Source organism: Drosophila guanche, unplaced genomic scaffold, assembly GCF_900245975.1.
Source record: "Drosophila guanche unplaced genomic scaffold, DGUA_6, whole genome shotgun sequence".
Lineage (NCBI taxonomy): Eukaryota > Metazoa > Arthropoda > Insecta > Diptera > Drosophilidae > Drosophila > Drosophila guanche.
The window spans coordinates 1,650,207-1,676,919 of NW_022995753.1; the positions used below are offsets into that span (position 1 = coordinate 1,650,207).

General features: G+C 36.8%; 3 protein-coding genes and 1 long non-coding RNA gene across 14 annotated transcripts in view; 2 read left to right on the plus strand and 2 right to left on the minus strand.

Annotated features, from left to right (window-relative positions):
- Positions 1 to 338: 338 nt before the first annotated feature.
- Positions 339 to 25,637, plus strand: LOC117588545. Its single transcript, XR_004574147.1, has 3 exons — positions 339 to 503; positions 11,258 to 11,261; positions 25,624 to 25,637. It is a non-coding gene; the product is annotated as an uncharacterized LOC117588545 (long non-coding RNA).
- LOC117588539 (rhophilin-2) lies at positions 543 to 7,159 on the plus strand. The gene is made up of 11 exons (XM_034279907.1): positions 543 to 636; positions 2,033 to 2,228; positions 3,599 to 3,715; positions 3,801 to 3,928; positions 4,772 to 4,925; positions 4,986 to 5,637; positions 5,694 to 5,944; positions 6,007 to 6,139; positions 6,211 to 6,512; positions 6,573 to 6,725; positions 6,803 to 7,159. The coding sequence occupies exons 2-11, from the start codon at positions 2,112 to 2,114 to the stop codon at positions 7,004 to 7,006; spliced, it is 2,211 nt and encodes a 736-aa protein (XP_034135798.1). The 5' UTR covers positions 543 to 636; positions 2,033 to 2,111; the 3' UTR covers positions 7,007 to 7,159.
- Positions 2,717 to 3,289, minus strand: LOC117588544 (putative odorant-binding protein A10). The gene is made up of 2 exons (XM_034279924.1): positions 3,034 to 3,289; positions 2,717 to 2,957 (listed from the first exon to the last, which is right to left on the minus strand). The coding sequence occupies exons 1-2, from the start codon at positions 3,281 to 3,283 to the stop codon at positions 2,749 to 2,751; spliced, it is 459 nt and encodes a 152-aa protein (XP_034135815.1). The 5' UTR covers positions 3,284 to 3,289; the 3' UTR covers positions 2,717 to 2,748.
- Positions 9,061 to 26,713, minus strand: part of LOC117588537 (zinc metalloproteinase-disintegrin-like batroxstatin-3) — a 29,357-nt gene continuing 11,704 nt past the window's right edge. Inside the window, exons 19-27 of one of the 11 annotated variants that reach the window (XM_034279897.1) lie at positions 24,048 to 24,153; positions 20,781 to 20,924; positions 15,056 to 15,214; positions 14,892 to 14,953; positions 12,614 to 13,397; positions 11,295 to 11,645; positions 10,110 to 10,491; positions 9,256 to 10,055; positions 9,061 to 9,219 (exon numbers count right to left, since the gene is read on the minus strand). In XM_034279897.1, the coding sequence (XP_034135788.1) occupies positions 9,939 to 10,055; positions 10,110 to 10,491; positions 11,295 to 11,645; positions 12,614 to 13,397; positions 14,892 to 14,953; positions 15,056 to 15,214; positions 20,781 to 20,924; positions 24,048 to 24,153 (2,105 nt within the window). In that variant the 3' untranslated portion in view covers positions 9,061 to 9,219; positions 9,256 to 9,938. Of the gene's footprint in view, positions 9,220 to 9,255; positions 10,492 to 11,294; positions 11,646 to 11,996; positions 12,028 to 12,613; positions 13,398 to 14,891; positions 14,954 to 15,055; positions 15,215 to 20,780; positions 20,925 to 24,047; positions 24,154 to 26,713 lie in introns of those variants that run through there. The other 10 variants (XM_034279896.1, XM_034279898.1, XM_034279899.1 and 7 more) reach the window with 10 other exon arrangements.

Genomic DNA, 26,713 nt, shown 5'->3' on the forward strand with positions numbered 1-26,713 from the left:
ACTAGGTGCAGCTGGGGCTGAAGATTTGATTAATTTGTAGACCTATAAAACATTCTCACTTGAGAAGATCACAATCTTGAAGCTCATCTAACTGAGAAAACGTTTAACTGGCTACAATAATGATCCGATATGATCCAGACTTTGCAGACTGATGGATAATTCTCTACGATAATTCTTAGCGTATCTTCACCGAGCCACAGATTCACGAAAAAAGGCAACGGATTTTGTATCCTTATTGGAGCGAAAGGTCGGGGTATGACACATATATATACTCTCCGGTTTGTGGCTATACTCATATAATTCATAGGTGTATTATCGGTTAAAAGACCAAAACGTTCCCGACACAAAATCTTCACAAATGTAAATATAGATGTATACTGAAGTTTCTGTTGCTTTCATCAGCTGTTTTCAAGACGCACGTCTGACAATGTGAACGCATTTTTTGCCTAATTGCGTCTATGCGGATATCGATTGCAGACGCGCCCATTGTAAAAAGGCTATTAGTGGAAATGGTATATCGATGTATCGATATATCAAAAAATATTTAGCAGCCCTAACGTCAATTCCAAATTTCAACCAATGTAAAAACTTGTTCAAAAAGTATGTATGTACGCGCGTGGGCTTGGTCGCTGTCAGGTAAAAGAAACCTGTTGAATTTTTTTTTCAATTTTTTTTTTGTTGGAAAGTTTCTGAACACCATTAGATAAATGCAGTGATAAAAAAGCTAATCAGATAGCTAGATATTCTTATTGTTTTTATGTTTCAAAAGTCGTTTACACACACATGCGCAAATATTGAGTGAACATATGTACATACAGCAGCATAAGTGGAACAGGAAGAGGGCAACAAGTGGATTTCTACGCTGCGATCGACAACTAAACTGTGTGGAATGATAAATACCACATACATACATACATTTGTATACATATATGTTCGTTTTGTATGTAGTTCATATGAAATGAGTGAAAACTAATAACATAAACACTTGTTGTCTTGTGGGTAAATAATGTTGCATATAAAACGCGAAGTGAAATCTTAAAGTAAATAACAGAAAAACCAAAGTTAAATATTTAAAAGTATTTTAGTGTTGCTGGAATGCATTAAGTCAAATACGAAAAAGTTCGAAAATTCATGCTTCGACTTCAAGCAATTAAAAATGAAGTGCAGCTAGCTGCATACGCTTGTCCCAGTCAAAGCAGAAGTAAACACGGAATTTAACCACATTCGCAGTAATGTGCATTCGTCTTTACTTATGCTGTATAACTATGACTATAAAACTAACAGCTTGCACAGTCGCAACGGGTTTCTCCTTTATTATACCTGACCGAAATACAAATTTCATCCTAACATGTTACACCAAACTCTCGAAGAGTTTAGGAATATATGTATTAGTTTTGTGTAAATGTGTGTAACTGTAAGTGGCTGTAAATTTCTGTTCGTCTGTCCGAAGATTCGATGACACTGGACTGACTGAGAAATTTTCAAGATTGATGGTATTTTTTTCTCTCTCTCTCCCTCTTACACACTCTTCCCGTTGCGTATGCGGCAGTGGAGAGCCAGATAACGGCTGATTTGGCTCTAAGAAGTGAGAGAGATAGATGTGGCAGAAACAAAACAGTAGTAAAAAAATGAGCATAGAGAAAATCTTCTACAACCCGAAAAGTACGGGTTTTTTTTAGCTATCTCCGTTTGATTTTTGGTAGATAGAACTAGTTAGACACAGCAACATTTCATCGCGCTTTGCTTTTCTCTCTGATAAAAACTAAATAACTAATACATCTAATTAAAGATTTAACACTTCATGCACTGAGGTATAAAACAATTAATATTTAAAAAAAGGCTTTGGAAAGATTTTCTTATTTTAATTGGAAGTCCTTGCGCCTATTCCATTAATCGATACAAAACACAACTGCAATTTTCAATCGAAAATCCATTAGCCTATTCCATTGATCGAGTATGAATTTGGGTTTCAAATGCTTAAATGTTAATAGGCTTGATTGCTTATTTATTTGTTGTGTTCATGTTTCAACAGCATCTAAGTAATAGTTACCGTCGCAAAAACGGGATAAAGGAACCTGGCTCTTGAAACGCTCAATCTCGGAGTTCTCAAAATGGATGCCACTAACCTGGACCCCCACACAGCCTTTGATGAAAATGAAACGGTAGCAGCTCCCAAGGAGGATGGCGGGGATATGCAGCTGAGAAACTTGTCGTTTTCCTTTGTACGCGTAAGTAAAAAATATGAATGCATTTCACAACGCCCAGTGTCATAGCAAATTATGACACTTTTGAAACTCTGCAAGGGCCAGGACTATAAATATAAATAAAGGAATGAAATGCATAAATCTCTCTTTGAATTATCCCTGTGCTCCAAAGGGGGAAAGGTTTTCCTTGTCTATGCCCTACCATAAAGTTCATAACGTTTTCCATATACGGTGACTCTGAGTTGTGGACTGCACACGGAAATGTAACTCTGAATCTGGCAGAAGCGATTGAATTAGTATTATCTGGTCCAATCTTGTCCGAACATTCAAAGTATATTGTGTGTAGGAAGTGTATCTGCATTTATAGAAGTAATCTTATTTAGTGGCGCGCTCTAGATTTCATATTTGGTTGAACTACTTATGTACAGAAAACATGCATTTTGCTGATCAGACGTTCATTTAATTCAAATTATTTATATAAATACATACATTGTGCTAATTTATTTATTATGTGAAAGAAAAAAAAAAGAATTCCGTTGAAGATTTAGGAATCACTCTGAATCTGCTCCATAGCAATTCCCTTAGAATTTTGGTACTTAATACGATAAGTACCCTCTGGATCGTAGATTTTCTCAAGACGCTCCCAGTCGTTAGGACGGTTATCAATCAGATGCCGGGTCACCTTCTCGGCACCAAATTTTTGTTTTTCCGTACATTTGGTGCAGTCAGTTAAAATTGCATCGGGTAAGATATCTTCAAGTGTGATAGAAAGTTGTGTAAAAAGGAATACCATTTGGTGAATTGATTGGTAAATAAATAAATAACTTACCCCTTAGCATTTTTGCGTCGGGTGTACAGGGGCCGGTGCTCTCCAAGCACTTTATGTAGTTGTTCAGTAATCGCTCTTGGGCTAGTATCTCGTCCAAATCTACATTATCGAACTTCTCGTCGTAGACACCATCTACCAACAGTGGGGCTGAAGTTGTCTGCGGTGGATGCGGAAGTCCATTTATTTGGGTGCAGCTAACGAACATTAGCGTCACCACCACAACGGTGCGAAACATACCGGTGTGCGACATTTGAAATAAAGAATTGTTTCAAATTCGACTAGTAGTCGCAAGAGGCGCAGCTTTTATAGTTAGCCTACCAGCCCCATTTAGTGAGCGTTTCGTGTTTGTCTCTAATTTAGAACCATCCAATTGATCGCAAATTAAATGAATTGGATTTTGAACTATTATTTTAATGTAACAGTCGCACGACATCTTATAGGCATTTGCCCATACATTGCCTATGCAGTGTGAAAACTTTCTTGCACTTTGTTTTGCACACAATGGTTTTTTTGCACTTTGCAGTTTGTTTTAAGCTTTAAATTTCAATTATTTCATTTATTTCAGGGGTCTGATCCGAGAGCTGCAACGTGTCGAGGCAAGCTGCAGAGCCGTCGCTGCAAACTAAACCAAGAGATTAACAAGGAGCTTCGCTTGCGAGCTGGAGCGGAGAATTTATACAAGGTAAGAAGTACAATATTAAAAAAACTGTACTGTGACATTATACCATATTAACGGCGTTCCCAATTACTATTGTTCCTATGTTAAGGTGACAACCAACCGCAAACTACGCGATACAGTAGCCTTGGAGCTGAGCTTCGTCAATTCAAATTTGCAACTTCTAAAGGAGCAATTAGCAGAGTTAAATTCATCTGTGGAAATTTACCAGAACGAGAAGTGAGTTACATTTAGATATCAATTTTACCCGCATAGGAACGAAAAGAGGACGGCATTGGCTCGAAAGAAAAGTCATTTTAAGAACGCATACATCGGCAGAACGGAATTATTGTTATCTCTTGAGTTCTGTTATCAGTTTTAGGCTGGTAACGTTGATATTACAAAATATCTCTTACTTTGTACAAAGCACAATCATTTGCTGGAAGTGGAGAAGGAAACTTTTCCGTATCCATTTCCATATCTATATATAGTCTTGTTCAGCATTAATAGCCGAGTCGATAGAGCTATGTCTGTCTGTCCGTCCGTTTGTTCGACCGTCTTGATGAGCGACTTGATCTCAGAGAGATCAGCTGCTATAAGTAGCACATACTTATTTCAAAATATTATTAATGGGCGATGAGAAGAGAAATCGTGTAAAACACGAACGAGCAATCAAAAATCGCGTAGATTCACCTTGCTATAACCTAAATTCGCCAATAGCCCGGTAAAATTGCAATGATTAAAATTACACAAATTGCACAGATTGGAACATGAGTTGAACATGTTGGCAGTCCCAACTGGGACCTCGATGTCATGGGACGAATATGAGTACTGGCAGCGAACTTGGACCTCAAACAGCAATATCTACGACGAGCGTTTCCTTGTATGAGCTGGCACATCTAGATACTTACTCGATGAATGAGATCTATTCCTGAGCACTGAACAAGTTGTTCCAGTTTTTGCCTTTTAGAGTTCTGATTCTACACCAGAAAATTATTAGCTGAACAGAGTACCCATTATAAAAATGAATGCTGGCTGATTGGTTTGAATAGATTATGATAAATTATTTTTATTGAATTATAGTCATGATGGCGTGATTCCAATGATACCCTTGGGTCTTAAGGAAACCAAAGAAATTAATTTCATGGAACCTTTTTCGGACTTCATTTTGGAGCACTATAGCGAGGAATCCTCAATTTATATGGATGCAATTGCAGATATGACAGACACCAGACAGGCAAATCAACTTGAACTAGAACTTTCTTTGAATTAAGTGTAATAGTCATATTTTTTACAGGCATCCAAGACTCCATCACGCGATTCTCTTGGCGTTGCATTGCTTTTTCGATACTACAACTTGTTGTATTATTTGGAACGCCGTTTTTTCCCGCCTGACCGTAACCTGGGCGTCTACTTTGAGTGGTATGATTCGTTAACAGGTGTTCCCTCGTGCCAGCGAACCATATCCTTCGAGAAGGCGTGCATTTTATTCAACCTTGGCGCCATATACACACAGATCGGTGCTAGACACGATCGAAGTACGGAACGGGGCTTGGACTCCGCTGTCGACAGCTTCCTGCGTGCAGCGGGCATATTTCGTCATATCTACGATACGTTTACAAATGCCCCATCAATGGATCTAAAACCTCACGTACTAGATGTTTTGGTGTCTCTAATGCTGTCCCAGGCCCGAGAGTGCCTATTTGAAAAGCTAAAACTACAGACTGAGTCGTCGGGGCTGACCGTCTCCAGTGATGTCAGAGTAAATGACAGCGGTGCGCCCCAATCCAATGAATTGCTTCAGCTTTTCCGTGATTTGGCCGGTGAAGCTGCACAGCTCTCGCTCGAGTACAATGAGATGCACAAGAACATCCAAGTGAATGACACGCATACCTACCTGCCAGAATGCTGGGCTGGGCTGGTACCGCTTAAGGCGGAGCTTTACAGAGGTGAGCAATTGAGCAAAATAATCAAATCAAATCCACTTTTAAGCTTTTATGTCTAGCGATGGCCCACCATTACGAGGCTCTTAGCATTGATGTGAAGGTGGCTATCAAGAAAGGTCCGGTCCCGGTCGCATCTTCAAAGGATTCGTTCGTTGGAAACCCTCGAGAGGCATTGCGTGTCACGCAAAGCTGCGCTGAGTCCGAGGAAGAGAGTGCCAGTCTCATTTCGATCAAGCATACGCACTTAAGAGAAGCTCTTGCTAGTTACGAAGAGGTTCAGCGTCTGCAGCGCATGTGCCGCTTTCTGAAGGTTTGTTGAATTATCCCGAATGTTGAATTTCTTTTATTAAATACGATTTCGTTTCGTTATAGAATAAAAAATCACTCACGCAAGTCATAAAGGAAGCAAATTATCGAGCCCTGGAGCAGTATGAAAACTTTAGAACTCAAGCGTCGGCCAACAAGGTTGACGACAGCTACGACCTTGTAGAGCGCGTTGTGGAGGGTAATGTCGATTCAAAATTCCTATAAGAGAGTGCCGGTTTATTGCAATTAAATCTGTATCTACTTTTTAAGCCTCGTCGAAGTTTACATTGACCTTGACGGGACCCGATTTCACGTCGTACAAAGTGGAAGATCCTTTTAAACGCCTTGGACCGCTTGCGATATTCTCTGCACGGCGTCACTGGACTGCGCCACGCTGTGTTCGTCTACAAAAAGGATCCCCGATACATCATGCCATCCGTGACACTGTCACGACTCCTGCTCATGACAAGGATCGCTGCCAATATAAAGAAGAGATGGAAAACTTTGGATTTCATGTGCGCGGCGATGCGCCGGTCATTATAGCTCATGTCGAGATCAATTCGCTGGCTGATGTAAGTATTTTATAATTTGCGAGAGCGGATACCAGTATTGAATTACAATTGTATTCGCAGCTGGGCGGCATAAAGGAGGGAGATTTCATTGTCGAAATCGAAGGCATGGATGTCAAGTGGTTTTCGCATCAACAGGTTGTACATCTAATACAATCATGTGGTTCCGTCCTTGAACTGAAAGTCATAACTCCAATGGATCGCAATTATTTAAAGGTGCGTTCATTGACGCTACATATTTTAATTCTGATGTAATAATAACACCTGCTACCTGTTCGGTTACCCACCCACAGCCCTTGTCGTCAAAGGGTTCTATATCAACGCTGTCAGCGGCTAGCTCATCGGGTTTTTCATCGGGCTCATCTAGTCCCACAAACACCACTGCACAGCACGAGCCTATCATGAAGACATCGACCAAGTCACGTTTCGTGGGCAGCGTATCGTCCAGCTTATGGAATCCATTCAGACGAACGCCGAGCATAGCCAAAATCTTTTGAGGTTTACAAGGAATTCATTTATTTCATTAATTAATTTAATTAGGTTTATACTCACTTCCGAAGCAGCTGCCATTATAAAATAGAACGAGCGATGACATATAATTTACCTAAAGATTTTAAGACTTAGCTCAGATAAATCGGTTCACATCTGTATATATTTTTGGCTTTTGGAAAAATGTGAAAATGGAAAATGCGTACATCAAAGATATGTATGCATGTATGTCTGTATATCTATTTTCTGACCGAAACTGGTCCACCGAGACCAAACAATTAAATGTCAATAAAATCACATTTCCATTTCATTCCGTCCCGATATTATTACCTAAATTATAAGGTAAGTCAGTCATTGGCACATAATTACGAGAAATTGTAGATATTATCTTGGTATTTTGTGCTGACAATGAGGATGAGAATTTTATTGTTGGCTTAGATATTAAACAGTCAAAAATCGTATTTTAATGTTTTGTGCACCTCAAATCATTGTGGAATCGGGATATAATATTGTATTTTGTTGTTTTATACCATCGTCAGCCAAAGGGAACGTTGTTTTGGAGCCAAACACTGTAATACACGTGTACGTGAGCGAAAGCGCAGCAGCAGCGCCTTTTCCTCCCATGCACACAATAAAAATATGTACTTACGTGAAATATGAGAAAAGGGATAGTCTTTACCATCTAATATTGAGATAGAATCAACCAACGTACCGAGGAGCATACATAAGGAATTGTATTTTATCACCAAGGTAAAAAGAATAGCAGAAAAAAATGAAACAGTTTTATTTTAAATAAAGTAGAGTTTTACAGTTGACCAGACCTGGAACTGTTTTAATTTAACAACTCATCAGCGATCCATGGTTGTATATTCGTCACTCCACTTACTCTTCCGTTTCCGCTCATTCTTTCCAGTAATGGTGCCTATTTCGTGCATCAGCCAATCCCAAAATAAATGCAATTGTCGCAAGTTTTGATCCTCACATGGTTCAATATTATTTATAAGTTTTCATTTTATATTATTTCTTAAATATGTATGTTCATATTTTGAGCAAAACAAAATTGAAAAGAACGTAATTCGATAACTAAACAATATTGGCAGACAGTGTAGTGTAGATAGTCGTCCAATTTGTGTGAAGTCGCTATTGCTTTTCTGTACTCTTTCGCCTTTAAAGTAATGGATATTTCCTAGATGGCTAGATGAAATATACCTGTCATTCCTTTAGCGGACCATTCACAGCAAATCAAATTAGTTTACTTAATTCTCGAACGTGCCCTGTTGGAACCCTGTTATCAATCGGCTGGATTATTACTCATTCATTTTATTTATAGATGATAACGAATTAAATACTGATGGCTTTATGTGAAATTATAAAACTATTCGATGTTGCACGATGAAGAACATTGCACTGCTTAGACGCCGAAAATCCATATTGTGCTTCAAGTTATTAACAAATGACCAGTCACGCTATCACTTTGAATTTAATTCGGCAACATGAATTTGTCGATGAAGATACACACATACATATGTATGTAAGCATATATGTACATATGTATTTACATATATATGTAAATAATTCATTGCCAATTCTGGGAATACCATAGACAAGAACAAGGACAAGGGTGCAATAAGTAAAATTGTTTGCCTGGTTAGGATATAAGAATACGATCCGGATTTGACAATTGTTTATGCCCAGTTGCTTGAGAATTGGAGGACTCAACCATACATATGTATGTATGTAAATACATATGTACATATGCATATACGAATAGTTGTGATAAAAAAATATTTGATTGGATATATTTGTCCATATCCTCACATGACACCATTTATACATGATTACATACATATACGATTTACAAAGCACTTATTTATTTAGGTTTTATTAGGTTTATTTTTATAAATGAGTTATTATACAATATAATACTAATGTTCCGTATCCCTAGAATTAACATTTAACGGTCATGGTAATTTCGAATAATTATTACACCTACAAATCTAAGATGCTTACCATATAAAAGTAATTAAAATTTCTAGTTAGAGATCTTTATTTTTGTGTTTGTTTTTCTTTATTCTATGGGTTTCTTTTAGATGCTTTAACGAGAACTGACAGTATTTGCCCAAAATGTTTCTATCAGTCGGTGTAAGAGGGCCCTAAAAGGGAGGCACCATCAAGCGCATGTTGGGCTGGGTGCACAAGTGCAGTTTTTTTCTTTTCTTTTCTTATCATCATCATTATCTTTATTTTTCGCTAAGACGAATTTTCAAGTTCTTGACACGTCTCACAACGAGTCGTAAATTAACTATCTAGCACATTTAAACTTTTGTTTTATATATACAGCAGCCTGTTCATTAATTTTACCTACTCAGACGCTGGCATTATTTGGGCCTGAGGTATGTATACAAAATCCGGTTTTTCTTTTCTTTTTTGCGATGGTGAATAAGGTTAGGCTAGGCGTTCAAATGAACGTATTTATGTATGTTTAGTTATGTATGTAAGTATTCAATGGTATGTATGTATGTATGTATGTATGCTTGTGTGTAATCCTTTTGTGAAGCAAGTTTTCACTCATAAATTGCAATATTCTTTATTCATTTGACTTTGACCATTACTGCTTGTTTCTGCTTTTCTGCTTTTCTGCTTCTCTGCTTCTCTCATTTAGGTTAACTTTTGTATTAGCATTTAAGTTATTATTTAGGTTTATGTTTATGCACATAAGAATACGCTTTTGTCCTTGTGTCTTTTAAGTGAAGCATATTTAATGCGACTAGAAATGCCGGTCAAGGGTCAAGATCTTATTCTCCACATAATACAAACAAAACAAAAATTGTGCGGCTGAGCCCTGTGTGAGCTGATTGCGGATACCTGTACTACCTGTACGAATGCGAGTGTCAATGTCAAGTCGAATACAATTTAAAATATATCTATGATTTTCCACTATCAATGTTTATATTCCGGGTAGCAGCCATTCTCGATGACTTGTCCTGATTGACTGTTGTTGCTGCTGCTGGTATCGCCTGATTGATGCTGAAGCTGCTGTTGCTGCTGATGATGGTGCTGCTGATATAAGGGTAGCTGATGCAGCTGATGCTGCTGTTGACTTGCTGCCACCGTATCTGCCGACTGTAATATGCGTCGAGTACGAAGCTGGATAGCACTTCCACTGCTTTCCGTCTCCGTTGAGGGTGGTGAGGGATAGAAGTCCCTCTGACTTACACTTGTACCATTTTGGACGACTGGCAAACCCATTATACAGTTGTTGCTGGCTGCCGCCGCCGTTGCCGCTGAGGAGGATTGAGGATCGCCGTGGTGCTGATGTGGATGCTGAAGGTGGATAACGTTGCTCGTTGTAGCCCCTGACATAGGTCCTACGCCGTTGTATGGTTGGGAATCCGAAATTGTTGCGGACTGCGGCTGGTCCAATACCACGACGGATACCACATCTTCACTCGCCCACCGGGCTAACTGTTGTTGAGCTTGAATAAAGTCATCACTAGAAAATAATAATCGTAACAGGAACAACGGTACATGGTAAGAACGCAGGAGGCGCTAACGGGAAAAGGGACAAGGATTGGTTCAGGATGAGGGTAACACTTGTTGCAACAAAAAATCCGGCTTACACTTTGAAAGTTGGGTCTCTTCGAAATTCATATTGTTCAATTGTGATCGGACAAGTACTAAATCAGTAAATCGTTTAGGCTCTAGCATTACGGTCTCCCGGCAAGTCAGGATATCAGAGTGTGCGTCAACTTGTTTTATCCAGACTGGCTTTAATAATAATACTATTCAATAGGCGAAAAAGTCCACCTTTTTTATAAGATTCGTGGGTGCAAAGATACGTAATGATGTTTGATGTTTTGGAAGAAAATAAAAGGTCAGCCATGTCTTTCTATTGTATTAAGTTTGATCAAATCATCAAGAACCACACAGCAAATTTTCTTCTACAATGGCTAATTAAAGTTTCAAAGTTTTCATAGATCGCACCGTGAGGTAGATGGGTAAAACAATTTGAATTAAGTCTACGGATTTTAAACAACACACTACCCGACACCAAACCATACCAACTTATGGTACTTCCACTTTTCCTGAGTTTGGTTCGAAGCGTAAATAGAAATTGTAATTTTGTCGAGTAGTGAGATTGGAAATAACAAAGAAACAATGAAATTATTAACCAAAAGTTGAACGAATGAGGGCAGAATTTAGATTTGATATTGGCAAATGGGGAAGTACATTCATAGGAAATGAAAAGAAAAGACAAGAACGGTCTGAGGAAGGAATACAGAGACATTGACTCACCTTTCGCTATCTGGTGTCTCCTGTGAATCAAGACGAGCATCAGAAACATTACGTTGGTCGGCGGTCTCATATAGACCATCATCTTCCTGGTGTAAATGAGTGTGCGATGAGTGATGCGAGGAGTGGGGACCATGCGTGGCATGTCCGTGAGCATGAGAATGATGCGAGTGGTGTCCGAATTGATGTGGTGAGTGTGACTGATGTTGTGCATGTCGGCCTGCTGGCGTCGGCTGTCGGTAGCGGCTGCCGTAAGCAAACCGCGACTCCTCATCGGAACGGGGACGACAGCGACTGCTGTACGACGAATGAATTGTAGCGGTTTTCTGAGTTTGTGCTAGTTGCTGATTGGAGCTGCAGCGATACGGATAAAATAGAGGCAAGCAAATAATCAAATGCGTTAGTGAGTGTCAAACAAGATCATTGCAATGGAAGAGAAAGAGGAAGGTGTTAAGGAAGAAACTGAAAGTGAGCCGATGCCGATGCCGATGTCGATGCCGATGCCAATATCGATCAAGAACTGAGAGAGTTGTGTGTTTTTGCAGTTTTAACAGCTAACAGCCCTCAAATATCGACACCACATTGATTTTGCTTATGTAAAAAGTGCACATGATTATGTAAATAATTAAACGATGGCTTAGTCAGCCTACAAGATGAGATTTGGAGTCAGATTTGGAGTAGACGTGCTACGCATGGGCAACGAACCTTTATCACACAAGGTATTCCAGTCTGAAGCCTGCAAGAGATGCAAATAAAAATTTGCGTTGGCTTGAGTTGCATTTTTGATACTGAACTGGCAACCCAACCGGCAGCAGCTTATAGCAGCAGCTGTTGACGGTATAGGGTCAGGTACATAGTGGGTTATTGTTTACACATACATCGTGCATTTGTATATGCGAGTGTGTTTAAAATGCGAGTGTGTATGGGCGAACGAACATATTACGATTACGGTCTTTGTTGTCTATGTAGGACGACAGTTCTAAAGCCTTAAGTTACATCGATTAGGTAATCAAGCTCCTGGGCTACAGTAGCAAATATCATAGTATGAATTTAGGCAAACAGAATCGTATTGAATCAATGATTGTGATTAAGCATGATGTTTTTTTGTTAGTTTTGTTCTTTGGCTATTTCTATAGCAAACACATATAAGTAGTAGCAGTTCTGATAGATGTAGAAACATCTAGGAATGATTTTACTTTCAGTTAAAACATTGATGAAATATGTATGCAATATGTTGCAGTTAAGGCGTTAATCGGGTGTCAGACTCGGGTGGTGTTAGAAAAAACTAATGAAGGTTAATCATAATCATAATTGGCACTAACCCTTGTGAGGACTCACTACAAGCAGCGGAACTATCTAATCTATAGTGGCGATCGGCGTCTGTTTCCGACATGCGGATATCCTCGGAGCCGCTGGGACTCATGTGCCGCGACGAGTGGTGCTCAAGCTGCCGTATAAGATCCTCCAAATTACGTATACGCAAGGGTCCTGTTGAGGGAGCGTCCTCCTCGTCAGGCTGCTGTTGTTGCAATGATAGAGGCGGCGGCTGATGCAATTGGTGCTGCGAGCGATGGTGATGCAGCATCGCATTGCCATGCCCCATACCCCCAGCAATAACAGATGATCCACCCCCAGCACCTAAGCTCGATCCCAGACCCAGGCCACCAAGGCCAGATCCGCTGCCGTCAAGTAAAATGGCGTGCAAAGCGTTATTGTCACAAACATTTTCCCTTGAACTGGACTTGGATCCACTAGTGCGCTTGTATGGCTCAGCGGAGTATCCCAACTGGGCGCTGCTACAATCTTGTAACGTTTTACGCAACATTTCTTCGCTTAGGCTGCCACTGCCAACCGGTGTGTTGCCAGTTCCTGTGCCACGGTGTGTGGCCGCATTCCGGAGAGCTTCCAAAATGTCCTCGTGGTATCCGTTGAGGGACTTGAGCGTTCGTTCGACTTCAGAGGCAGCCACTCCACCGCTCGTTGAGGCCAGCGTCCCGTCCTGAGTAATCAGCTCAAGATTGTCCGACTGGTTATCGTCTCCCCATTTGTCTTTAAGCTGCTCTCCGTGCACAAGCCCATAGCCATGTTTCTTTAAAATACCCTTCTCTGTGGCGCCCAATATCAATCGATTGTGTTCGTAGCGTTGGTTAAGATCCAATGTACATGTAAAAGAATATATAAATTTTGTACAGACAAACACGAGACTGCGCAGTGCATAAACAGGTCATACATGAGAGCGCATAGATATCATTTGTTTTTTTTTTATAAGTATTCTAAGCTGTATTCCTAAACACTTTTGTGCCGAAAACCAAACAAAAACAGAAATCTACATAAATATTTTCTGTGGTATGCTTTAGCTTGTGGTAAAAAGATAATAGAATCTCCTAATTTGAATCTATTTAAATTGTAATTTGATTTCTTATCTATGTTCGAATCGCATGATCGTTATTGTAATTTATTCGCGTTAAATGCGGGCTTTAAGTAGGTTTGACAACTAATAAACGATTTTTTCTGTAGAGTTTGAAAGTTGCAAACGGTCAGAAGTAACGATTTTTCCAGCGAAAACAAAATTTAAAAAGAAATGTAATTATTGTTTCCCGTTCAATAAAATGTTTAAATTTAAATATTAAGTTGTTTTTTTTTTAAGAAATATGAATTAATTTATTTATGAGTAGAAAACACATATGGAAAAATCGAAGGTTTGCGATCCGAGATAGTTTTTTGTGTAGGTAGTCGATGGAAAGCTATACAAAAAACTAATTCGCCTCTGAGTGATCCGCTCCGATTCGCATAGTTTTTGCACTTTATTAGACCTCAAAGGCGAACCACATTTTGTTCTCAATTTGCATGAAAACCAAAACCAAAACTTAACGTAGAGCTGCGAAATTCTCTTAATACGCTGCAAGGAACAGAGATTCTATGTGAGAGGAATCAAGAACTTAGCCTAAAAATGGTAACAACTCCCACAACAGAAATATGAATATGTTAAACAAAGCAAAGTTTATAAGGTATTGTATTAGGATTCAGGCTTTAATTTGTTTTGCTCGTATACGCCATGTGCTACGAATGATCCAGCACTTCTACTCAACGCACCAACCCCAGACGGAGAACACGATTTAAACCCTCAAAGGGTACAATTCAGGACCATTAAATAGCAGCAGTCATTACCTTTTAAGAATTTTAAAGCTCTTTACATGTTACAGGTAACTTCAATTATTTGTAAAAGCAAGAACAACTTCTAAAGAACAAACAAAAATTCCACACTTTTAACATTTAAAATATATGTATATATGCATGGATGTATGTACATACATATATTCATGTATAAATTGATCAGCTTTAACAACTAACAGCTTTAACAGCTATACAAAAATGTAAAACTTTGTGTGTTTTTGTAATGGCCGCAATGTATATGCACATAAAAACTTATACAAGGTTGGCCAGAAAAATGCGCAAAAATAGTTCCTTGTCACATATTGGAAAAGCTTAAAAAATAAAAAATTGTTCATGTATTAAAACAGAATCGGTCACACAGCTATGTTTATAAGTATGTACACAGGTATTAGCAAACGATAATCATAGGTAGAAGGATTTATTAACCTGCATGTGACTGATCGTCCTCGCCACCAGCTGTATAGCGACGTCCATGCACGACTTTGTCCCTGAGGAAGACGAATGACGAAAATCAAAACAAATTATCATAACTGCTGGGGAAGCTGCTAAAAGCCGCTAAAAGCTGCATTCAATTGACTGCGAATACTCACCTGAAGCCTGTCTGATTGGCATACACCAATTTGCTGGAACCGTCCAAGGAAACCTCCTCAACGGAATGATGGTTTGGTGCTGTGGCCGCACCGCCATAGCTCTTGGCAATCGGTTTCTTCGAGTAGGGCGGATCGTACTTCATTGTAGTAGTCTTGCGTCTATATCGACATCGGCGTCAATATCGATGTGGTAGTTGTTTATTTGATTTATATTTATTGTTACAGGTCATATAGTGGGTATATATTTAATTTGTATAGTTTCCATGTTTTATGTATATGTGTTATAATTGATGGGAAATATTTTATTTCATTATAGAATATCATTGAATGTCAATGTTTAGTCATGTTGGGACAGTTCGATTCAGTTTGGATTCGGTTTCGATTCGGTTTGGTTTGGTTTGGTTTGGTTTGGTTTGGTAGAACGGTTGATAAACGGTACAAACGATGCATATGAGGCATAAACGTGCCCCCATAACACACACATTCACGCGATTCAATTGTGTGTGTTGTTGCGTGTGTGGGTGTGTATTTATAAGGGAGCGTTGGCGTTGATTGATTTATATCATGAAATTCAATTTGGATTTGATCGATATCGATTTGAATTGTTTTTAATTTTGTTGTTGTTGTTGATATTGGTTTTGTTGGATCGTTATTTTGATTTTGTTGTCGATTTTTGTTAGGAAACGAAATGGTATAATGAGATTCTTGATTAATAATATGTTTTTAGGTAGTGAAAATACATTATATCGAATATTAAAATTTTGTTATTAAGTATACATACATATGTATGTATGTATGTATGTACATATGTGACCACAAATGTACTATTGTACATATGCATATGTACATATGTAAATAAATACATCAAAATGCCTAATCCTACATAGTTAAATGAACTAAGTATGTAGGTGTATAAGCATGTACATAAGCATTAAGGTACATACATACATATATATGTACATTTAATGTAATAGACGTAATGGGTCGTAAAACAATAAATTCTGTATAAATGTAAGAAGAAAAAATATTCGAAAATGGAAACAAAAGGCCAAAAATTACCAGTACGGATATAGAACAATATTTTCTTAATTTTTGTTTGAATCAATCGAAAATTTGTATTTTAAAGACACGCAAATGCATAACAAAATGACACAAATGATTTTAATTTAGACGTTCTAAGCAATCTTTTGTACAGACATTAATGAGACAACATCAAAATGGACGACCAAAATTCAGAAAAGGAAAGAAGGAACTTATGTATGAGATGAAAGACATATTATGTACATACAAACGGGGTGAGATATGTAGATGGCAATGGACATCGGGCAGGAAACTTATCTTAATAGTTTTTATGAAAGCTTATGGTAGGTGACAGTATGCTCTGTGTGTATGGTGCATGCTGTCGGACACTGTATGAAATAGACTCAACACAAATGTGCAGACAGCAATGAAGCAAGGGAAAGGAAGTGGAGAAAATGTATTTTAATGATGAGAGCGCATTGTTTCAGATATGCACTGTTGAACAAATATGTATGTATGATATTTATTTATGTATGTATGTATATGATTTGCAATGGACACGTAGTTGTTTCCTTGTGTCGTGTGGTGTGAGTAGTGTTTGTTGTATTTTGTAGTAGTCTTCGATTTGTGTTCATACCGTATTGAAAATAAATAAATGCTTTATGTGTTGTATTGTATTGTACATTGTATGTAATGATTGCACTGATGGCTTATGAGCAAACCAGCTTATCAGCTTGTCGGAACACATCAGGCTCGCTCAGCAGAAAGCACCACCATTGCTCAAAGTCAGTTTCGTCTATGTTGGTCCCTAAGCGCAAAATGGAATCGGTGTTGGTCCGACTTGCACGCTATAAAGAGTATCTACTAATACCTATATATTTACATATGTACATGCATATACATATATGCATGTACATAATCTCACATCTTACAGCACCCAGAGCATTCATTCTTATTTAAGGCTATACAACTACAAATCTACATATGGTACAGTTTTACATTTTTTCAATGTCTAGATTCAGATTTGCATCTACTTTGCAAGAGACAAAAATTAAGTTGTGATTTGTCTTCCTTATACCTAGAACTTACAATTAACCCACAACATGTGTTCTAAAATTGAATATTAATATTCCATCTGGTGAGTTTCTCAGTGCAATGTGAAATGGGGTTCATTTACCCTTAACAAGTGGTACCTTTTGAAGGGTATGCATTTTTTTCAACCAGTTTAATAAAAACTATCTTAATTTGTTGGGAACTAATGGCAATACGGTCTATTAAGATATAAATACAAGTTTGGCACTTCAAAGTATGTTTTAGGGATATACTCCTCTAGGACAACAACCTAATTTTTGTCTCGTGTAAAGTACAAAGTGACTCGCAAAGTGAAAAATTAATTGCAAAAAAAATTAATTTGTTGAGAAATAATTGGATGACTATTAGCACAGTTTCTGATTTCTTATTGCCAGCTTTTTGGTTTTCTTATTAAATCAATTAAATCTGCAATCTGCTAAGATTATGTCGAAAAAAGAAAGCAATGATTTCTTTTCGTTTCCATCGGTGGAAAAACAATTTAGCTAATCTGAGTTATGGGTTAGAAAGTACATAAATTCAACTCTGACTTTGTTTTATCGACAATTAGGATAACTGCAACAATGGCATACACTGATACAATTGTTCCTGAATTCAGTTTTTGTACATAAACATGTATATATTGTAAAGCTGTAAGCAAGTTGGACCGAAATATTCTATATTCGATATGCATTTGGATATCTACAATATTCAATCAAATTGTATTGTTTTTCATTTCGTTGTTGCAAAGCCCTAAGGAAATAAATGCACTGCATATCCCATGATGTGAGCCACTGAACTCGTTTGACCCTAACTATGGATGGTATGTGTGAATGTTTATTCCTAACTTTTGCCGTGAGCGTCACGTTATAGGGGAGGTCGTTATTATAGATATTTTAGCATTGTACATTAAAGGCTATGACACAGATCATATAAATATTTATGTATTTCATAAATATACGTAAATATATGTACATATGTATGTATACATATTATCAAGCCTTAACATCAGTGGAAACCAGAGAGATAGCCAACACCAAACGTTTATTTGAAATATGTTTCTAGTTAGATTATTTTAGATGATAGATTTTAAAAGCAAAGCTCATAAAATCATTGATTAGAAATATTCAAGCAATGACGGGATATGACGGGACGAATTGAATGTATTTTACACGAACTGGTCTTATTCTGCTGTTAGGGCTTGATTTCTATGTTGTTGCTGGATTGTAGTGTTGGTAAGCATCAGACTAAACTGAAAAAAAGTAGTAATGAAAAATGTCAACAAGATCACCGCCGCGCCGCGTTGACGACAACGATAACATACACAAATGGCAATCCTTTGCGAAGCCTTTTTTAAATTTTGAAAAAAAAACTTATTCATTTGCATTTATTATTGGTGACTAACTAAGGAATATAAAAATGTGTATACATCGATGTAAAGTAAAACAGTGAAAAATGTACGGACTCGGGATCAGCAACACCAAAAACATAAGATGCCTAAATACTCGTTTAGTCAGCCCCCCCAGATCAGATCAGAACTGCAATTTTGTTTTGTGTAACTGTGTTATAAGTAGTCCTTAAAAAGACTAAAAAGGAGTTCATGCATGAACACGTAAGAACATTTTTAAGCTAAGAGAATTGACTGTACAGGCACTGCTTAATTAACTCCACTCCAGATCAAAAGTAAAAATTACAAAAAAATATCTACACAAGCATCTAACTGGTATAAGGTAGCACCTCTCAATTAGTGTCCCAGCTAGAACCAAAAGAAAAGCAAATTGTTGTGTACTGACTCAACGTAGTTGAGAATCATAATTTTCCTGTAAATACTGTTTTTTTTTTCGTTGTATTTAAGTTTTGAATATGTTTTTATAGATACAATGGAAAGACTGAATAGAATTTTGAAGTATTACAGTTCAGAGGATACCAAAGGCCTCAAGTCAGCAGTACGTATAGAAAAAACAAAAAACAATATCTACAATTTGTGTTTTCCCATTCTCCGATTTCTTGAACTACTCGTACTAATGAATAAGAAAAATAAACCTTACTTAACTGGGATCACTATCTAGGAGAAACTGAAATAAAAAAGTAATTTCATTCAGCTACAAATAAGTGACTGGTAACGAAGAACGAGAACCGATTACAATTGAATACATGTATGAAGATATGTATGTATGTATGTATTTATATATGTATCTACAATATGTGCATAATGTTTAACTGCTGGGGATGGTGGAGTGTGGATGCATATGACAAGTCCCACAAGTAAAACTGGTGCCTAACTCCAAAGCATTTTTGTAACTTGCCAGTCTAAGACTAATGTTGGATCACGCAGAAGCAGCATCCATAGTCGAATCAGATAGATAGAAATCGATTCGGACATTCAACGAACAGTGATACCAAAAGATACAGAGAGAATGCAGTAGTCATCTGCCGCCGATACCAGTTCCGGCATTTACGTTTATATACAAACAGAAATCATGTTTGTATGTTTGTTCACAAAGTTTGGTTGCTCCAAAGCAGGGCTCGACACTAGACACACTTGCGATCGGAAGGCGGGAGCGCTTCCTTCTGGATGTTACATATTTATCTTCATAAAACTATACCTATACCTGCACACCTACAATCCAGGCCCTTTCCTTTATCAGTATTACAGATTTTTATAGATGTATGAAAGTCACATGTGGCCATTTCTCCAAAGTGGAACAGTCGACAGATATTCATTATTTTTTCATTTTATCGTACTCTGGATTAGCAATACATTGTCACAAATTTCTGATATTGGCTGTTCAAATACTGAGTTAACTTTCAATAAATGAAGCTAACATTTTTGAGACAGAAAAAGGAATGGCGAATTGAGTGGAATACAACCCACCCTTTTCTTGAGGTAGTATTCAATCACAGAGAATGGTTTGTCAAGAAAACTTGACATGTGTATGTATATATGTACATATATCTATCATCCTACCCTGCTGAGTGGATAACGAAAATACTTGCTATAAAATATCAGATACAATATTGATAGCTTTTTAGTTCAGCTTTCAGCCTTAAACTTTAGTTGATCTAGATCTAGATCTACTAGATCGGAGCCTTGCAAATGCCTTCTAAATATTTTCTGTCCTATATTTGTGATATTTTCCATGTAAGTTCTATATATTTTATTTTGTGGGGTGTGGCTGTTTGGGAAAGTTTTATCTAGATGGTGTGTACATAGTGATGTTGATAAATAAACATACAGAATAAAAGAATAATTAGAGTTGCACATAAAGATGTTCATTAAATAATTTATGTATTGTATTTACAAGCATACACCCACATACAAAATGTATGTACGCTGTGCACCGATGTGGTAATTGTGTTAGAAGTGCTAAAATGAAGCTTAAGGTAAATAATAAATGACAATGACGCCCATGTATTTAAAGGAACGACACAGACAGAATATATCAAAATGCGAGATAAATTAAATAAATTGACTGTTTTTTTCTTTCCATATTTTAGCAAGTATTGTTTTGTACTTTTAAAAATTGTTTTCACGTTAATTTTTGTGGTTTTTTTTTTTTTTTTTTTTTTTTTTTTTTTGGTTGTAATTTGTATTTGTATTTAGAGCTGGCTTTTTCATTACTTCTTTTCAACTAACCTCAGACACAGGGAGAAGTTTCTATGTACTNTACTACAACTGACCTGTAGCACAATGCCATTAAGGTGAATGTTATAAAAACGAACCCTACAACTGACATTAGAACACCGACTAGGAACACTGTATTTGAGCCGTGGTAGTTCTCTATACGAGACATATTTAGCCGTTTGTTTCGATATGTGCGCATATGATTTACAATTTGTGTGTGTAGTTGGATTGTGGATTAGCAGACGAAAGTTGCGGATTCCGTTGAATCGACCAGCCGTAGTTTCCCACATTCATATTCATATATAATGTGGCATACAAATTATACAAGTTATTATTGAGGTTTCAGTTACGTTGTGACACGCCAGATGATTTATTTTAATTTGCCGTTGCAGAGAATTCGTCGGTTTTATTATTACAGTTGGGTGGTTGTGGGTCGGCCGAAAATAAACAAGCAAACAAACAAATTTTGTACGCATTGTGAGAAAAGGAATTTAAAAATCTATTTAGACTAGCATACCTAGGTGGGGCATAATGTACATACATAGAAATGATGTTGATCTTAATTGATTTATACGCAGAACTTTATGTAGAAAGAAGGTAATTGACATAAATAAATACATATATGTATGCACGGGAGCGCACACATAAATGTATAAATGTATGTATAAATATTTAAGAATCAAAGCACGCACTCGTAGAATCCTTCCACCCTAGCGCATTTGATTTGCCAAGAAGTTTATCCTGAAAATTAACGTATAGTGCATATAGTGCAACCAAAACAGAACTATTTTCACAATTGCACTGCAGTAAAACTCTTTTGTTTGTTTATTATGATTTTAGAATTCTGCTTTTTTGTTTCGTTTGCTTTTCTATGACAATGGTAATCTTTTTCTTCTTTTAATATAAACCTTACGGATAGAAATTTCAATACACAAATTGGAAGACTTAAATATTTGGACTTTAAGCATTTCTATCCCAGGAATTTTCTGGAACGGTATAGAAATTGTATTACATAAACCTTACAAAATAAAAAAAAAAGCATTTTTAATTACAGAATAGATAAAAACTCATATCAGCCCCTCCAGCCCCCCTAATGGGCCTAATATACTAAAAACGTTTCGTTATATTAATCAACATATTAATCAAATACTGTCTGATGACAGAATTATTTTCTCGAGAAGCAAGTTAGATTTGTTTAAGTTCAGCTAACGAATTGTAACAATATAAAAAATATATATGACCATAGAAGAATATGTTGTTTACAACACCTAAGCCAAAATGCAACCATCACTTATACACATAAAATATTATAAATTGCTTTTGCTGGAACCGGAACCGGAATTGGACCATTAACGTCAGATAACAAATGTCGAAAAAATCAAACTGGCTGTTTTATGCATGCCCACATTAACTTCATACAATTCTTAATACAAACGTTAGGATATACTGCATACTGGATACAGGTAACAAAAGCAGACAGACAGCCGTTCTATTACTCAGAGAGGAATTCAGATTGTGGCAGAGGAACCAGAGAGAGGGAGAGCTAGGTCTGTGTCTTTCTTTAAAGCTCTTCTAAAATAAAAATAAAACGTTTTGATTTTTCTCAAAGATGGGGAACAGTGCAAATAACGAAGCATATTCAATATATTATTAAAGCTTATATTTACATAATAAAGTTGGAGTAGGCCTGCAACAAAATGACTGCCGTGGCCTGCTTAAAACCTTAGCTATAGACAAACCTTAAACTAACAAAAGCTAATTTCTTAAGCAGAGGTTCTTATATTTTGCAGTAAAAGTCGAAAGAAAAGGAACGTTGTGAGATGCGTTCGAACGCTCCACAACTTTTATACCCTTTACATTTTACATCTACGTCTACATCACTTCTGAAACCAACACAGTTTGAAGACTTAAGCCAGACAATTTTACTTTTCGACTTTGTGTAAGTTTTTGCATTAAAAACTTAATAATTCCCAGACTTTAGGCTAAAACTACTAAAAACTTCGGTTACATTTATAGCTGCATCTTTTAGCTCTTCAGAATCGTTTTTTAAAAAGTTGGAAAATACTCAAGTTATATGCAGCCACTGCCTCTACCTCTGAAAAAAGCTAGTCCCTACGTGCCACGCCTTACGCCCCACCAAAAGACGAAGATGTCACAGATATCAATACAATCAACAATGTGAAAACCAAAAACACAGTTCCGTAGAGAATGTCAATATCTATCACGATCTAAAACGTGATCCAAAAGGTTGTGTTGGTGTGAGAAGTGATGTAGATGTAGATGACAGATGTAGATAAAATATAAAATGTTCAATCTAAAAAATCATAAGGGTTTATACAATGTATATTATACATACTAGCAAACCCACGGCAGCTTTAAAAGCTTTTTGCTATTCAATTCCTTTGTTTTCGAGGATATCTGACCTAAAACTGGGCGAATTAAAGAATCCGCCTTCTTGTAAGTCTATGACAGTCAGGGTGACATCATTTCAAGGATCACAATTGCGGATAAATATGCTAAAAATGACCGGGTATCTCGACAGGCGAGATCTAATTTCCCTTTACATGAGCCAAGTTAGTATTCATTCATTCATGGCTTATTATGGCGAAAGGCCAACTATAGAAATAAGTCTGGACCCAGTTAGTTTTGTGTCTAGAAAGGCTAGAAGATACACTAATGGAACCATTCCCATAAAATGCTGAGAGTCTTACGGAATATGTACGTTCTTTTCAGTCTAAATTAGATATACCATACAGCCATGTTCATGATTCTTTGCTGCATATGCTTATTTTCATGCATTTGTACATTCACATGTATTCCCCGATGATGAAATCCAAAATAAAAATATTCAAAACAAAAAACGTAACTAATAAAAAGAAAACTCACATCAAGTTTAGAGGCGTGTGATTACGACAATATGATACAAGGCATGTACACAAATACACATAAATACTTTTATAATATAATGATTTAGGGCATGTACATACACATAAGTAGTTTTTAAATGTAATTATGTAAGCACAACAAATATTTTACACAGCGATAAAGGCAAAGGGGACAATGAAAGAGAAAGAAACCAGAGTAACCTTTTGGTAGACGTACACGGTTCAAATAAAGTATTTAATAAATAACTTAAGCACTGAATTTGTTCTAATGTACATATGTGGCAAGCTCTTGCCTTAACCATGGTTTTACTTTGTTTTTGTTTGGTTCATATGCATTTTCCTTTGTGTATAGTGGGACAAATTTGTGTGTGTGTTTGACTTTCTGGTACTCTACCTGTAGCAAACGGCCAGTGTTGCAAAACTAATGAAGACACATTTGACGATAACTGTTAAAATGATGACCATGGTTAATGTGCTGATCCTATTTTGGTCTGAGGTGCCTGCAAATGGGGTTGCGTTTTATTTGCAAATGAAATTAAATTTGTTAATATGCAGACATTTTGTGAGTCCCAATTAAGAATTAGATTGCCCATAAAATAGGATTCGAAATGTTTTGATATCCATTTAACTTTTGAATGCAGTATACACATATACGTATTGCTAGTCGAGTAATCCGACACTATCGGGATGATACAGATTGCCAAACCAACCAAATTTCAACTGAGTTGAAGTTCCAACATTTCACAGTAGGCTTTCCCTAGGAGTACTCATGGCAAGGACCTTGGAAATGTTTATTTAATTGCAATTTTTAGACAATAATGACTTCAGCCTACAATGCAGCTTTTATTCTATGCGATTCTAAGGTTTAATTCAAGCTCAAGCTATCTAGATCCCACTTTTGACAATACTTATCGGAGAAGTTTTGTAATAATGCACATCAATTTGTCCTTAAAAGGTATATATATATATATATTGCTAGCCCGACTTTGGTCTAAGTCAGTTAGATGCAGTGAATCGGTGAGCATCGTAAATCGGAAGGTAAAAAAATTCTTTAAAACAAATTGAATGCAGTGGGTAGCAAACGGGAGTTCAAACTATGAAATATTGGAAACAATACGCCCTTATCAACTGGAAACAATTATTCATTGCGTGCCTGCATACACAAGCCTCTGTGAAAAAAAACAAATTGTTGATATCGGAATTACGGTGCAATTTATCGTCAAAATCGATCTAAAACTTAATGTTCCTTAAACTAACTAAATATTAGAATTTGACCATTACATTATAATTGATGTTTAAGGGTCTGTTGAATTAGTGGAAATAAAATAAAAGTTCGAGCGGGTTCGATATAAAATATGTATGTTTGTACAGTTTTTTAATTTGTGAGCGAAATATATTGGTTTGGGTATGACGATAAGTTAAGAGTGATTGCGACAGTATTGGGGAGCAAGACCGATGCAATGAATGTGATTTGAGGCTCAGTTCAATTGTAGTCGGACCAAACAGCCCGTGCTTATTGGCGGTAGTTCTTGGCTTCGTAACGAAATTTAAGAGATATTAAAGTGTAGAAAACAATTATATAAATTTAATTTGTATTTTTATTGTAAAAATCCGATGTAACTAATTTTGCATTTGCATTCTATTTATGTACATGTACATATTTTTCCTAACATAACCCGACATGATTTATTCTCAAGGATCCAAACCAACTTTTTGTCTCATGATATTTTTTTTTCGAACAAAATATTTTTTTTAGAATATTTATAAGCTCGTGGTTCTCGAAACCTTTTTTTCAGAGGAAGCAGTTCTTAATTTCATATAAATTAACTTTGCCATTCTGAAAAGCTAATTGATGCACCTAGTTCTTGGGTCCATTTTATGGTCCAATTTGGGCAGCTACCCTCCAAACGGTATTTATTTTTCTAGCTCAGCCTTTTCTCCATAGAATTTAGTAAACAATACTTGAAAAGACGCCTAATTAATGCACATACATATGTATACACAAAAAATGTAAGGACACAACATGTCATTTATTCGACTAATCGACTATTTTGTTCGAAACTTTAAAGAGCTTTTGAATACTTTATTCATCATCTTTTTAGTATGGCAAAGTTCCTTACATCCAAATTGAAGATTCGTAAGCTCTGCCAGAGCAAACAAAAATGATCATACAGCATGTTTAAATCCCAAATATTGCCACAAAAAAGTTGATTTGGTTCGAAACGAAAAAATGGTGTCAGGTAGTGTAGTGGGAGAATGGACGGCATCAATATATTGGATAATGCCACATTAAATATCGTATCAGAGTGTGTTGTTGTTTACAAGAGAGATGGAAGCCGCTTTAGTTAACTCATGGAAGCTCTACTGTGTTCTGGCCAATCCTACAAGCACTACCCAATTAAAAGATAAATGATGGCGCAAAAGAACCGGAGTACTCCAAAAAATTAAGTACGAATCCACAACTTGAATTTCGTAATTTTTTGACAATGTACTTTTTGCGGCATGCAAGTCCGGAGATACCAAAGATCTCACATGCACAAAATTTAAGTTCGGAAACAGCACTGACAAATATGAAAACAAACTTTCTTGTTACAACATAAGAAGCGGAGGTGTAAAAACTTCACAAAGCTGACTTTATTCCTAATGAAAAACCGAATGAAAATAAACAAAGATAGGAATTCCTCGCTAATTTATGTTTATATTTGCATGTGCTGCAATGTGGCGTTTTAGCGATAAAAAAAAACCGTATCAAACCGCTTTTCAGAGGGGCAATTACCCAGTTATGTAAAAAGGTTTAAAATGCTTAGAAACCATTAAGAATTCACATTATTTTTAATGCTCATCATCATTTTTAGAGCCCCAAGCTTGTCAAAAATTTGGTTTGGTTCGGAGCAGACGAATGGTGTTGAGTTGTGTAATTAATTGAGCTCTCCACGCTCCAAATTCGTGCGACGAACCGGTACTTATAAAGATTAATGACAATTATGTAAAAGATATAGTCGAACTACCACCGATTTAATTGTTTTTAAACAAACTTAAGTGCAAGTTAAATGACATTCT